The 15,535-nt window shown below is 51.8% G+C and overlaps 1 protein-coding gene and 1 pseudogene across 1 annotated transcript; both read right to left on the bottom strand.

Moving 5' to 3' along the window:
- Window positions 1-27: 27 nt before the first annotated feature.
- Window positions 28-2,824, bottom strand: LOC100906367 (uncharacterized protein K02A2.6-like; annotated as a pseudogene).
- A 10,743-nt stretch (window positions 2,825-13,567) lies between these two features.
- LOC100906224 (acyl-CoA-binding domain-containing protein 5) lies at window positions 13,568-15,203 on the bottom strand. The gene has a single exon (XM_003745371.2). The coding sequence runs from the start codon at window positions 14,840-14,842 to the stop codon at window positions 13,805-13,807; it is 1,038 nt and encodes a 345-aa protein (XP_003745419.1). The 5' UTR covers window positions 14,843-15,203; the 3' UTR covers window positions 13,568-13,804.
- Window positions 15,204-15,535: the final 332 nt, after the last annotated feature.

Raw genomic sequence — 15,535 nt, 5'->3', positions numbered from 1 at the left:
GGACTGGGACGAGGATTCGGTCGCTACCGGGCTGCAATCTTGTCTCCGATCGGAAGCATGCGTCAGAAGCTCCTCGATGAAATGCTCTTGCAGCACCTCCTCCCCCAGCGCTTTACGCGAGTCTATTTTCCGCCGCCAAATTTGGTTGAGGTGACGGACATGGTCCGCGTCGTCGACCTTGAGCTTCGCCATTGACGAACCGAGGTACTCTGTGAAGATTGCAGGCACTCTTCGCCCGTTATGGAGTTCGATCACAACTTCTTCACCTTCCGAAAACTGCCGCGCGCACGTTCCGTGGTGGTCGTCGAACTGATGCTTGAACTTCGCACTAGCAGCCGGAAGGTTTGAGGAACCTGAACGGAACACACTGAAGTGGGTCCGCACCCTGCGTCCGAAAAACACCTCCGACGGAGCTTTGCCTCCCAGAGTTTGACAAGGCGTGTAGTTGTACGCCGCAACCGCCCGATCCAGAGCTTCCGGATCCTGGTCTTGGAGGGAGTTTTTCAACGTGTGAACCATCCGTTCCGCCTGGCCATTACTTTGTGGCATCCGTGGTGCACAACGCAGATGGACGATGTTAAAGGATTGACATAGGCTTGCAAATTCCCGTGACGTGAACTGACATCCATTGTCCGTCACCATTGTTTCTGGAGGACCCATGAGACGGAAGAGCGTTTTGAGATACTTAACCACCTCGAAGCTTGAAGCTGGTGACATCCACGTAGCATCGACGAACTTGGAAAACGCATCTACGATCACTAAAAACGCTTTGCCTTTCCGTGGTTCCGCGAAGTCCAGATGTACGCGCACCCAAGCCTTCTCGGGATCAGGCCATGGGGCCAACGGAACCTTCACCGGACTTGAAGCGTTCTGCGCACAGTGCGGGCAACTCCGAACCAGTCGTTCGATTTCTACCGACATTCCGGGCCAGTAGAAATACATGCGACCCAGAGCCTTCATTCGAACGATTCCGGGATGTCCTTGATGGAGCTGCTTGAGCACCGTGGTGCGAAGACTCGATGGGACGACGACTCTCTCGTCCACCAGTAAGATGCCCTCCACGTCGCACAGGGAGTCCGCTTGTTGTGCGAAGGGTCGCAGGTTCGGATCCTTGCTGTCAGACTTGTTCCAACCCTGCAGTAATCTCTGAGAAACCTGCTGGAGCAGAGGGTCTTTCCTCGTTGCCTCGCGAATTTTCTCCCCGGTGTGAGTGAAAAATCGGGCGTCCGATGTCAAACTCAAGATTTCCAGCTCTTGTGCGTTGACATTCGCAATCACTTCATCCATTTCCGGATCAGCTGCATCTTTCCTTGCTTGCTGGATAAGTCGCGATAGGGCATCTGCGTGGCCGAAGTCCGCGGTACGAATGTACTCAATGTCGAAATCGTATCCCACCAGGCGTGGCGCCCACCGACGGAGCCTGGCAGCAGTTCGGTCACTCAAGCCTTTCGTCTGCGATGTACGGAACAATGCCAGCAGAGGGCGGTGATCGGTTTGGAGTACAAACCGTCGCCCCCAGATGAATTTTCTCAAACGTTCCACGGTCGTGATCAGTGCCAACGCTTCCTTCTCTATCTGACTGTAGTTTCGTTGTGCAGGGTTGAGAGACTTCGAGATGTGGAAGACAGCTTTCGTAGAGGAGTCCGCATACCGTTGCAGAAGCACACCCCCGATTCCGGTTTCACATGCGTCCGCCGCCACGATTAACTTTTGTCGCGGGTCATAATGCGCCAGCACTAGAGGCCCAGAGAGAACATCTTTCACCTTTTCGAATGCCTGATCATGTGCCGGAGACCAAAGGAATTTGGTGTCTTTGCGTAGTAGTGCTTCGAAAACGGCTTTGTAGCGATGTAGACGGTCGACGAACCGACCATAGTAATTGATGAGTCCCAGAAGAGATACGGACTTCCGAAATGTTCTCCGGACGCCGGAGATTTCGGATCGCTTGGATTTTCTGCGGATCTGCCCGGATACCGTCTTTGTCCACGATTACGCCCAGATACTTGACGCTCGGAGCATTGAAATGACATTTCGCGAGACCGAGACGAAACCCCCATTCTTGCAGGCGGGACAGAACCTTGAGAAGTCTTCCGTCGTGTTCCGTTTGTGATGACCCCATCACCAGTATGTCGTCTAAATACACAAGAACACCATCGAGCCTGCAAGTGTTGATCCATGGCGCTTTGAAAGATCGCTGGAGCAGTTTTCAACCCGAAAACTAGGCGATTGTACTGGAAGAGCCCTCGGTGGGTATTGATGGTCGTCAGGTTTCTGCACGACGGGTTGAGTACTAACTGCAAGTACGCATCGGATAGATCTAACTGGGTGAAGACCCGGTTGCCAGAGAAACTCGCCATGATGCTTTCCATGTCTGGAATCGGGTGGCAAACATCACACAGGGCGTCGTTGAGCCCCGTTGAATAGTCCGCACACATGCGGATGTTTCCGTTGGCTTTCCGAACAACGACGATGGGCGATGCCCACTCTGACGTTTCCACGGGGGACAGAGTTTCGTTCTCTAGAAGTCGATCTAATTCCTTGTCAACCGCTTCCCTTATGGGTATGGCAATCGGCCTCGCTCGAATGTGGACAGGTCGCGCTCCCTCTATAGTTTGAGCTCGACGGTGAGCTTCGAACAACGACCAAGACCTTCTTGGAAAAGTTTCGGAAACAGTGCTTTCACTCCTTGTGAGTCGACATCTCGACTTCCGACTGTCGCGATCTGTACTGCTGGAGAGGGCGTCATCAAGCCCAAGCCGAAAATCACACGACCGCCCAGTAATACGGCGTTCCCGGAATTGAGGACCAGAACCTTGTCTGTCATGCCGGTAGACTCTGTCAGCGAGAAGGACGCGATGAAGACTCCAAGAACCTTCAGGGGTTGTTCATCAGCTGTTGTACAAGAAGTCCGCAAGGGCGATAATTTAGGGGAACCCAATTGTTTCCAGACGGACTTGCCGATTGAGGTCAAATCCGCTCCTGTGTCGATGCGGAATTTGATTGGGACACCGTTTACTTGTATCGTTGCATATGCCCGATAAGGTTGTGCGGGTGCCGAGGCTGTTGGAGCTGTGGGGGCCCACATAAAAGGCAAAACTGTCGTTTCGCTAGCGCGAGATGTAACGCCTGTAAAAAGAAGGGACACATCGAAAAAGTATGCTTCTCCAGGACGTCACAAGGAAAGCCTACAGTCAAGTCGAATGACGTACAATTAGCAACATTCCTCCCCTTTATCCTCATTTAAGTTTCAAAAATGACACTTTCACTTCAGTGGCGAGTAGTCTCAGCGGATATTGCTAGTTTCTCCCTCCCACCGCTGTAGGAGTCTCTTGGTGTCGCGTATCATCCTCGAGCAGGGGTCTCTGTCAAGTCCCAGTCGTTTCAGTATTCCCTCTTCCTCGAAGAATGCTTCGTTGCATTCGCAGATGACGTGGCCTATGGTTTCCGGTACCATTCCACGCTTGACACATGTGGATTCCAGTCCCGGCTCGGAGTAAGACCTGTCCTTCTTGTGCGGGTAGCTCAGTGTAGTGCACGATGAAATCGAAGTTTTTGGCTTCGCGCGATTCAGCTCCTTCATCGAAGAACCGTTCCGCTTTCGAATTATGTCTCCCCTCCTGTTTTCCCCCACTCGGGACACATGCCTGCTGATCTGCCTTCTGATGTGAGATCTGTTGCTTAGTTGCTCAAATCCAACACGAGCATGACTCAAAATGAGTTTCTCCAACCCATCGATGCACTCGTTCTTCCGGGAGTTGAAGATTGTCTTCGCAAATGTCCTCCGGGGCACCCAAATTCGAATATCTGAGAACAGCACGCATTCACGTTTGCCCAAACTTGCTGGTTTTTTTTTTCGGAAATGGAAGGCGGGGGGATGAAAGAAGATTTCCCACCCCATGGACCGCTCGGGTCCGCCCTGGTCCATATACTTTTTTGACGGTGAAATTTCATGAAAATCAGGATCAAAAGATGCACTCAGAAAACCTTCTGATTTGCATATTCTCGTCGAATGAAACGCTAAACGTGAAGTTTCAGACTCAAACTTACTCACGATTCGGTGTTTGCTCCTTCCTCAATCGATTCCACGGAAACTCGAGCGTCAGCACGAATCGGAAGAAAGAAGTGACGGTCCGGAGCAAAAAAAACTACAACCTTTTTCCGGAGTCTCTCCACGGAGATACAAGTGCTTGGTTTCTGATTGGTTTGTGTTTCCGAGGTCCCCATACTTCCTCCAAAACGCCGCGACATAACTTTTCAAAATTTTTCATTTTAAATTTCAGCCGCCTAAAATCGGGTTTGGCCACACTGTGCGCCGCTTCGGACCCTCAACCCCCACGTTGGGATGGACGTTTCCGGACTTATTCCTCGTGAAGTCGTGCTCGGAGTACGCTGCATACGAAGTCAGGCTCGTTTCCAATCGGATTGATTGTTCGAAAACATTTGCGGTTGACGTCCTCTCCTGCTCCCTGCTCAGTAGGATGGACGTCCCAATCCCTACCTACAGATTCGCGGTTGACGTCCTCTCCTGCTCCCTGCTCAGCAGGATGGACGTCCCAATCCCTACCGACAGATTCGCGGAGAATGCGACCTCAGATCTGAAGATTTGGAGACCTTTACGGGGGGAACTATCGCGTTTCGGGCGCTGACATCCCCCGCCTGTTTCCGAAAGAGGTTCAGGGCCTGACATGGATCGGTTACATGAATCGGCGCAGTGACGTATCAGGAGCGCGAAAGGGAACGAGGAAGCATTTTTCGTTCGACTTGGCGTTCTCATAACATGGACCAGCAGTCCACGGCAACTCATCTCATTTTAGGAGTGATTCCGGCGAAGTCATCGTCTCTGCATATCACGTTCGGGCTCCGCAAGCAGAGGCGTGGGTCGGGAAGGTTTCTACGGCATCAGAGATGTTTTGCGAGACACGTTGCCTGTGGCGCTATGTATGTAGGCGTGGGACTTCTGACTCAGACGAGAGAAGCGGAGTTTCTAATCTTTCCATCACCGCTGACGACTCTGCAAAAGTGAGCTTGTCTATTGCGGGAGACGTCCATATTGATATCACAAGGATTCTCCGTCGCGACGTGGCTGCCAAAATGTCACACCCAAAGTCCTTCCGTGATTGCACTTGCTTCCGCGGGAAGCCTCGTCGATACGATAAGATGGCTTTCATTTGCCACCCGATCATACGATACGATCCGAGACAATGTGACATCTGCTCTCAGGAAAGTTCATCCCGCATGACGGTGCCGCGAGAGTACTCGAAGAACTCGCCTTGATATGGAGATCTCAGCGACGATCAGTAGGTGTCGCGAACGAGGCCTTGCGTGGGACGATATCAGCGGTGGGAGCGGGATTCCGTGGTGACGCATTGATCATGAGTGGAATTGGGACTGTTCGTAGGTCTGCTCGAACACAGAACCCCGATGTATACGGCCCGGTGTCTCTCCTTGGACTCGGAGCCTCGAGCCTTCTAGAGACTTCGAATTCCCAATGAGATGGCTCTCGAGAGGGCTTCGTCAGGTCGTAAAACTCCAGTGTGCTGACGGGCTTTGTCTGACGGACTAGACGAGGAAACTCATATGTACTGGGATCATATACCCTTGAAGTACCGACATCGGCCATTCGACCGTAACGGGACGATTCTGTTTGAGGAGGATCTCGCTGGTGCTCGGTAATGGGTCTACATCGATTCCTCGCGAGGCTCGAGTCGGCTCGGGATTTGCACAACCGTTGAGGCTGTCTCATGGGCGGCCACTGTCGGTTCCGAGTTCGGATCCAACAAGCTAGTTCGTGGATGAGATACGTTTAGAACTTCTGATTAAATCTTCGGTAATCTCATTCACGACACTCTACCCACCTCGCTGGGTCGAGCTCGGGAAGTCATGCCTCGAGAAGGCGAAGGAGGCTAAGAGGTTCTGCATGGGAAGGGGATGGGTGGGTGAGGGATTCGCCGCCTGGAAGAAGATGCCTCGAGCATCCTTATTCGTCGCTCGGTCCGCTAAGTCGAGACTTTTGTTGACGGCTTGGCGCTGACAGGGGGTCTAATGACCGCGAGGGGCGACTATTTTTTGCGGCTTCGAGCGGCGGAATCGTATGGCTCTCCCCTTGAGGGCCTCCCCTCTCTCTTGCACTGACAGGCAAAACTCAATCGATCATCCCGCGTGCTTCATCAAGTTAGACGGAAAGCTTGGCCATGCCCGGCCAACGAGTTTACATCGTACAAAAGTGCGACAACATAGTGCGAATTATGTTTTCACCTCGAATTGAATGAGTCACCTCTTCTTTCAAATAAATCCGGAATGGATGAAGAACGCAGTCAAAAACTGGACGTTGCACCGCAGCCTTGGGAGGTCGTTAGAGAGTATCTGGACATTGTGGTCATCGTCCCTGGAGGAAATGAAGCTTCGATAGGTAGCCGTTCAGTTCGCACTCAGGCACTGTGAGCTCAAGATTTTGATCACTGACTGGGAGAACTTTCGGATAACCCGACTAAATGGAGGGCTTCGGGAACATCATGCTCCCTCGTGGGAGAGCTTGAAACCCCATTTGTATGATACACTGAAAATTTGACTTCTCGGATCAATATGCATCATGAGTCACAAGTGAGTCATGGAATTCCCCGACACGTAAACCATGGAGTCATAATTTTGGAAGGCGTAAGAGGAATTTTGAAGGGGCATCGGATCGAAGTCTGGTTCAAGGCATCGAATAATTCCTCCTGAAGCATCATGTGGGCACGGAACGCCACAGCCTCATTTCTTGCGAGTCGCGTTCTTTATTCAATTGTCGAAACGCGGCACGTGCGTACCGTAAGCCGGGGCTCCCCCTCCGGGACAAGCATTTCACTCGAGGCAGATCTCTATGGAGGTCCTCTGCCTCAGGGGGCGTTTAAACGGTTCCGCGGTGATTTGGAATCGATCGGAATCGATAAGGAATTCCGCAGAATCCAGCGGCCGACATACCCTCTGCCCAAGTCAGGGATTTGGGGACGAAATTTCATGGGGGTTTCTTGAGCATGAATCGGGTTAAAATATCTAATCAAAACGCGACCACGCCAAACTCTCAAAAAGGAAGATACCTTGCAATTCTCACCTCTTGTACATACCTGCGCCTTTCAACGACGAGCTGAATCGTCCCATTCGAGGAACACAAAGCACTTTCGTGATCTAAAAGCTAAGCCGACTCGCAGACTGAACAACAACATGCATAAAAGTGGAACTTTCTATCGGGGTTCAGAGTCCACCCCTTCCTATTCCTCGCGGACACAGAGCGTAGCTAACATCGTGGGACTCCAGCGGATTCTACGAGGATCATCTTTTGAATCATTAGTTCGGGAGCAAGGCCAGCATGTGCTCCTGATGCGATTGCGATGGAATGAGCATTATCGAGGCTTGTCCGACGCCTCCCACATGGCTCTGGGCCTTGTAGAGAACACGTTTCAGGTCAATACTCGTCACCTCGACGTGACAGCAAATTCCACCTCAGCTCCTCATCTAGATGAGTGGGTGGTCGAGATCAGAGAGTTGGCGGTCAGTCTCAGAATAATCTATCTCGGTGGACGAATCTGCTGCGGATCGCGAATTGCAGTCGAGGGAACAGGGACGGGAATTCCCCAAGGCGATGATGAGCCCGAATGACATAATATGTCGAGATCACTTGTAATTTGTAGCGTCCTTCCCGGCCAACCAAACGTCTTTTCAGCGATGAGACTCTTCCCTTTAAGCCACTGAGCGGAGGAGTAAGAAAAGATTCGCAGCGGAGCAGGAGTCTACACCATAAGAACTCTCCGGGTGTCTTCTGGAGATAGCTCATTCTCCGCGAGATTCGAAAGTCTCGAGTAAAGCGCTTCGGAAAATTCCTGATTGGGATCGCAGTGTCCAGATTCGATTCCTCGTCAAAGATCTCTGAGTAAACATTGTTTCCTTCACCGCTTCTTCCGGCGTCGACTGAGAATAACTTTGAAACGGGTCGCACGTATGCAGATCCGGCCGCGGGCGACGTGCCCATCGAGCCAGTGAATGTGACGTGGGGCGTCTGAGAGATCCCGATTCTGGGAGGGCCCCACGGGGTTCGGATTGAGTATTCAAGCTGGAAAGTCTCCCGCAAATACTTCAGCACAATGTTTTCTGAGAATCAACGGAAAGCCATCCGAGACGATTTCTCAGGCGGAAAGCATCAGCTCACCATCGAAATGGCGTTATTATGACCCATGCAGAATGGCGTCATTTCTCTTGCAACCGGCCGTTCGATCAGGAAGAGACCGGGTTTCGAGCCGGAATCAAGCTCTACGAGTTCATTCCTGAGAATTAGGTTCCTCCCCGTTCCTCCTTCCCGCGGCGGAACCCCAAAGCAGAATCGCGCCGCTCTGTTACGTGGTGGAGGCTCTCGCCTGGCTTTCTAGATCAAGAAGCGTTTGAGTTTGGATGGGTATGGGAGAGCTTGGATCCGCATGTCGCATGCCCGAAAATAAGGGATGGAGAGACCAAGTTGACCGCAGAAGTCGAGCGATGATACCCCCCCCCCCCCCGACTCCGGTCGACGGGAGCCGACAGGTTTCTTTCGCTGGAGCTCATGATTGTGCTCGATCCATATCTCGCAAGTCTCAGAACCGTGTTTTCTTTTCGTCTTTGTAATAAGATTTCCATTTCCGTTTCGATAAGAACTTGATGGGAATCGCTGCCTCCTCTCGCCTCTGTCCGCGCGCTTCTAATATTCGACTGGCGGGGCAGAATATCCATTCGATAAGTTCCGTTTTCACGCTTTCATTGTCCTTTATCCCGGGCTCCCTCGGACGACACGTGGAGGCTCATCCGCAAGCAGAGGATGGTTCTATGGAAGACCCCCTTATTCGAGAATAACACGATTCCCCCCTCTGGCGGGTCCGACTGAACTTATCCTGATTTGATTTCTATACATATACAGGAATGAGGGTGGCACGGATTCCGCCTCGTCTTCAATTGTTGCAAGAACGTAATGTCCGTCTGCACCAGAATGACGTCAGCGGATCACTGCGCGAGAGCTTCCTTCCTTTTTTTGTGGAGGAGTGGAGCAGCTCCCAGTTGAATGGTGAGCAGACTCCTCGGAATCCCGGCATTCGGCGCCCAGATTTCCTCCAAGTCTGACAGGTACCATGATTCGCCCGCTGAGTGGATTCCCAACTCGTCTCGAGTCATTGATGCTCGGAGAGGGCAAGCGATGGATCGGAAGAAAAAAATGGAAGGAAGAAATGAAGGCGTAAAACCGCGAACATGATCCGGGGCATGCGAGTCCTGATTGGTCGATGCGGATCGTATCCGGACAGGAAGGCGAGCCGAGGAATGCGGAAACGAATCATCTTCCGCGATTCCCACGACTAATCCGGACCCGTTCTGCTCATCAGGATGAAACAATGATATTGTTTTTTTCCTACAGGTGCCTCGGGACCGGATAATCTCGACCCCTGGATCCCGAGCAGGCTCAGCCAGCACGTGATATCAGCTTCGATGCGAGCCGCGAGACTATAGGAGTTGGACGGACGGATTGTACAGAGATTGGGTCCACCCTCGAATAACGGTTCGCCTCGTATTAGCCCAAGTTTGTCTTGGAGCAAAGAAAAATGGAAGGGGTATCCATTTTCACGAATTATACTATTAAATGTATTTACAAAATGGCACGTCTCCCATTTGAATCTCTCAGAAGGCATTCCTAGATTGAACAAGGCCCGAGTCGATTCGAAAGAGGGTCGCAGTCTCTACGGCACCGATAGCTCTCCGACCGTTTTTCGCAGCCCTGATCTCGTTTGCTGCCGCTCGGGATTAGGTATACCGACATCACGAGATCTATTACCTACATTCCGTCGAAGCTCGATTTTGAGAGAGTTTGATTGAGATGATGCATGCCGCCTGACCAAGGTGACGAGCGGAGGTTTCGAATATCGGTTGTCGGGTGAGCTCAAGCCATAACTATACATCTATGGAAGAATTCCGGCGGTACTTCCCGCTCGCTCTTGGAATCGGCGCTACCGGACGGGTAAACTCATTGAGATGAAGAAAACGCGTAGATTGTAGATTACCTTCTGCGCGGCAATCTGTATGCCTTGGACGGTATGTATGGTAGAAGTCGAAGCGAAATCGAATGCATGTGGAGCTTTTCATCACATCGAAGATGAAGCCCCGGACTTCGCTATGATTGATGCCGCCCCACGGGGTATCCACGCGTACCCCGCACGGAGCGCTTCCGTTCTCGTCGATCGAACTTGTCTCGGGCAATGGATTTCGGCGGAGTAAGTATGTAATACATTCCCCGCGGGGGGATACTCAGGGATGAACTTTCGGCCGGAGCAGGTCATTGATCCCGGCACTAAGCCCGGATTTCGTGCAGCTCGAGAGTTTCTCCGTAGACCTTCCGGGGACGATCAGAAATGGCTTGACTACAACTCGACCGGGATCTGCGGCAAGAGCGAAATTCCCAGTCCCGGCCGTCCTGCTGACGGAGACCGAAACGGAACAGTGCCGGAGATATCTGATAGGGAGAGCAAGGTCGTTGTTTTTGAGATTTATCACCAATGGCTCAAAAAGAGGAATTATTTGAAGAGCGAGAGCGGCGAACTCCTGATGACCGCTATCGAAGGTGTTGGAATAAGAGCATTGACGAGATCCGCTCAGTTTTTTCATGTCATCCACCGGGCTCAAAGGCGATTTTCGCATTCGCGAACGACAATTATGAGGAAAAAGAATAGTGGAAGGCAGCAGAAGAGAGTAGGCCGACATGAAAAAGCTAAACAGAGTGATCGTTCTAGTTGAGCCTGCGATCGAGAAAGCAAACGAACCAGCACCAGGAGGGTCGTACCTTGAAAAAAAATCATAATCACGAATATCGATTCACTGATCTCTCTCGGATCTGCGAGTTGGATGTCATCATCACACTCTGAATTCGGCTCGAATGATGCACTGAACATGATTGGATCTCGCGATTCGGAGGCGGATCGTGGAAAGCTCATCAAATCCTGCGCGCCTGTTTCGATTTGACAGACTCATTTTCAATACGATAACATGCATGATAATGACTTCCTATGAAACTGTCGAGTTACGCCTCCCCGTTGGTATCCATTACGGCGGGGAAAGCATCAAGAATTTGATTCATCCATTCTCATGGGACCGGTGCTCGATGAAAACCCTTTTCCGGCAAGAAACATAGGGCTCTCTTCTTTTTCCGAACGCCTGAATCGGGCTTGAGCTCTCTGTACACCGCCGAGCTTGCCGTCCGCAAACCTCGGCCGGCTGGAACGGTTGACGTGGGGGTCGACAGCTAAATCCATTCTCGGACACAGCTTCCAATGGAACGAGCCCGCTTTTGACCCTCTGAGGAGCATTTTGCGGAAACGCACTTGGAGTCGCGCACTGACTATTGGCGTTGGATTGGCGTGCTCTGCATCCGAGCTGTGTACGATCGGCGTGCATCTCCTCACACTCCGGATAATCACCTCGTATCGCTAGTCGATGCGAAAGTTTGTTTGTCCGCGTCTCTTCTGAGTACTCAAAGCATCGCATTAGGAAAATCCTGTCTGGGGCCAATCGTACACTGCACATGAATCGAGACTGAGGCTGACTTGCTCCTGCGGAAAACGGAATATTCCTAATAGACTGAGTCACGCGATCATTCACACGAGACAGAGAGATTACACTGCAACATGGGATCGAAAACGGGATGTTTGCGAAGTGCAGCAAACTATTAGCGATCCATTCGGCTAATGATGAAACATGCGAGCTCTAGCATTATCCACACCGTCGTCTTTTGTGTCGCTCGCAAGTTTTGGCGAGGAAAAATAACCGAACCTGGCGGGGGAAAGTCCTGGCATTATCATGCACAATATTTAAGTCGGGCTTTCTGACGCTGCACAGCCCCGCCTCGTGACGCGATATGACCCGTAGAACCGAAAGCTTGTCTGAATTCTATCCTGTATTATCCCGCCTAAACGAGACTTGACTTCTATGACAAAATAGGTACCGGGAATATTCGAATAGACGTCCAGTCTCCACTGAGCGGGCACCCTCGATGGTGTTAATACCGGTAACGAGTCGCGAAAAGCCGAAAATTCCTCTCGCCGCTCGTCTTTGAGAATATTAATCAATGGGCAAGTTACGGATCGTCGGAATATAGACGGGGATGCCCTTCAAGTCGAACCTTAAGGGTACGTTGTGAGAAGAGCCGGTCCTCCTGGTCAGAAGTTGGTCGATATTCCCCTCGCGACACTGCTCGCTCCTCATTATCGCGGCGGATAGGGCTCCTTCATTAAATCTCGGTCATAATCACACTGTGATACGAGCTCACGGACAGCTTAAGTCTGTCGAAAATGCCTTTCAGGCGTCGATTGAGTCACGTCTCCATGCCGTTCGCACCCGCTGAGCTCCAGAGTTTCTCTGAACTCAGCGATCGACGGAAATATTCCCATGAGGCCCAGGGAGAGACTTGAGGTCAGAACTACGACTGGGCAACCCCCCGGTGGATTGCCCCATCTGCAGAGCACCCAAGAGTATTGATATGACTCGGGTCGCCGTCATCGCGGCGATTTCCGATTCCATGATGATTAGTGTCTTACATACTCCCTCTTCTCTGTTCGTCCGTGGAGCGCTCTCCGCTGCCCTCTCCGATTTCCAATGCATACGTATACCTGCAAGCATCTGTGACGTCGTTGGAGCGGCATTGTGCCGTCGACGAATGTACTATGATCAGAACTTTTGTTTCCTATCGGTGGTCGCCAGCAACAGATCGACGCGGCGATCAAATCAGGCTTGTCAGCATGAAAGCTGTAAAATTTATGATCTGAAGGCTTTCTTCATTCTTTTCGATTTTCCATTCCACGCCAGCGCGAAATCATAGCAATGATGTCATCGGGAGCTCCAAGAACTCTCACGTTTCGCAATCAAGAGCCTCAGCCACAATGCACGAGCGATGACTTGTACAAATGGGGCGCACATCTTCGACGAATATACTATGTATATCGACGACCTTGTCGCTCCCCAATCCTATGACCCGCTCAATCACTGGCTCGCGAGGTCAGCACGATTCCTGAGCAGAGATCGGAGAGAGCTATTTGTGAGCGATCGATGCAGTAGACTGATAGCGTACTGTAGCGGTGTAGATGTCTTGACCATCTCGTCGCCATCGGCATCATCCGTCTTTGAGCGGCTGTGGTTAGATTTCTTTCCATCGAGGAAATCCCTTCATTTTCCGGTTTCCCACAAGTGACTCTATCGGAATCGACTTCGCGGCTGTTTATGATGCCGTAACGTTTTTCCTCCTTGCTGCGATATCCCAATGAGGCTTTCGGGCCGAGAGGATCGATGCCCCCAATCGATTCGGCAGATCCGAGCCCCGAAACACCGCTGAGGATCTTCTCGATCATTTTGACAGAATAATCAGGAACTTCAGATACGAAACTCCCAATGCCAACCTCGAGTACCCGTATGATTATCGTGGAGGTAGTGAATTATGGGTAAAAATTTAATCATATATAAAATATAGATTCTCCGGAGGTACATGGAAAATTTTTCTGCGCTTCACCTTTATAATCAAAACCGCTCGACTCGCGTGAATATTTTTATTTCACCTCCGTTCCTTGCCGGCTTCGTCCTTGATCCTCATTCTCAACGACGTGTGATGTATGCTCAACGGGGGAATACTGTCATGTGAGCGATAATAGGAAAAAGTTTTCGTAAAGAACAATCAGGTACATACTACGAAATCCACATCGGACCGCTGCGTGGCACAAAGTCAGCCTTGAGAATTCGCGTCGTCGCTTGCTAGAAGCCATCGATGTCGACAGCCTCACTTCAGCCGCAGCTGAACCCTGACCCTGCGTCTTCGGACGAAATAAAGAATCAATTGGAGGAGCAGCGGCCATCCCAAAATCGCGGCCATAACATGCGGCTGTATCCCCCCGAAGAAACTCCACCGTCCCGAGCGCTGTTCGTGGAGGGTCCGTTCCAAGTTATCCAGACGCCTGACAACCTCGTCCATCGTATACTGCAGTCGCACGACGGCGTACGATAGATTATCCACCGGCTGGACGTAACCTACAGGATGATTGGGATTACGACCTCCTCCCGACGCTCGCGAAGCGGCCCCATGAGCACAGAATTCCCCCGGCCACGGGCCTCGGTTTGAATGTGAAGCTTGATCTCTGCCCGACGACACGTAATATCCAGAGGGGGGCGGCGGCCCTGCTTCTCTTGGATCGCCACCTCCAGCTTTGATGATGTGGCTGTCGTCGCGTCCGGCCGCGCCGACAGCATTGTTCCTCGAGTTTTTGTAGATCACAGATCGGCTGTTTACAATGTCCGCTTGTTCTGGGCTGTTGCGTTCGGCCTCGATATTATTAAACGTGTCCGAATACTCTTCGTCGGATTCGTGACCGTCGATCTTCTCGATATCGTCATCCGAAGGACTTCCCCGATTGTTGTCTCGGAATTCGGCCGGAACATTATCGTAGTTGATGGAGTTATCGCTTTCGAACAATGGCTTGAAGAGGCCAATGTGTTTGGGTTCGGCATACGACAGCGCTTCCTGAACTTCGGCAGGAGTCGCGTTCGCTTGCAGTTGCTTGATGGTGTCCACGAATTCCGAGACGTATTGCTGCATGGCGGTTTCTTTCTCCATTGCACCGAGCTTTTGCCATGCATCGTATTTAGCCCGACCCACGATGTCCCAGAAAGCGGGTCTCGCTCCTTGACAGGGACCTGTCGTCGCCTGCTTGTAGTACGAGTAGAACGTCAGTTGCATCGAGTACGGGGGCTGGAAGCTGCCGTTTTTCGGGAGACTCCGTATAATCTCCACGGCAGCTTTGAAACGGTCATTCACACTCATTTTGGTCGAAGGGATGCACAGAATGTATCCGGAACTTCACTTTGACTCCGGAGACGTGAGCAACAGTAGTGTCCTTCGCCACGAGGAAAATCCCTGAATTGTGGAAGTGATGGAATTCTGAGCGGCCGCTCGTTTCCGACGGAGCCCAGCCGTCGGTTTATCCGACTCGCTGACAGCGGGGGACAGGTCGGGGATTCAGGATCCGTGGGGTGAACTGCGATCACTCAGGTTGCGCTGGTTCAGAGACCGAGAGAACAGGTTCACTTGTCTCCGTGAGCGAGCCGGTCCGTAGTTTCACAACGTTTTAAACGAAGTCCACATCATCAGCTGATGGAATTGTTTGGATTTAAGATCACTCGTCCACACTGTCCGCTAGGTGCACTGACAAAGGAGGAAGCAGCTGGCGAAGTAGTCAGGCCACCCGCTGCTACGAGGCAAGCAACGCACAAATAGCCGTCGCAGCGATAAGCTCACGCAGAACCGATGTTTTAGAAGAGACTGTTTTGATCGTCTTCGTTGTTACTCGCTAGAACGCCATTTTGTCTCACCGTCGAGCCAGGGAGAGGGGGATGCCACGAAATCTGGGACGGCTGTTGCCGGGGAGCGTGTTTTGGTGCGTGAGCGAGCAGCCGCGAAACCCGCAGCGCCAAGCTGAAGACGACGCGACGCTCACGGCCGCAGCTGATCTGCGGC

Source organism: Galendromus occidentalis, unplaced genomic scaffold, assembly GCF_000255335.2.
Source record: "Galendromus occidentalis unplaced genomic scaffold, Mocc_1.1 scf7180000077482, whole genome shotgun sequence".
Classification (NCBI taxonomy): Eukaryota; Metazoa; Arthropoda; class Arachnida; order Mesostigmata; family Phytoseiidae; genus Galendromus; species Galendromus occidentalis.
Note: the sequence above shows the minus strand (reverse complement) of the source record. Positions and strands in the feature narration are given on the sequence as shown.

Coding starts and splice junctions, on each gene's coding strand:
- LOC100906224 (XM_003745371.2), bottom strand. CDS start 14,842: ATGAGTGTGAATGACCGTTTCAAAGCTGCCGTGGAGATTATACGGAGT.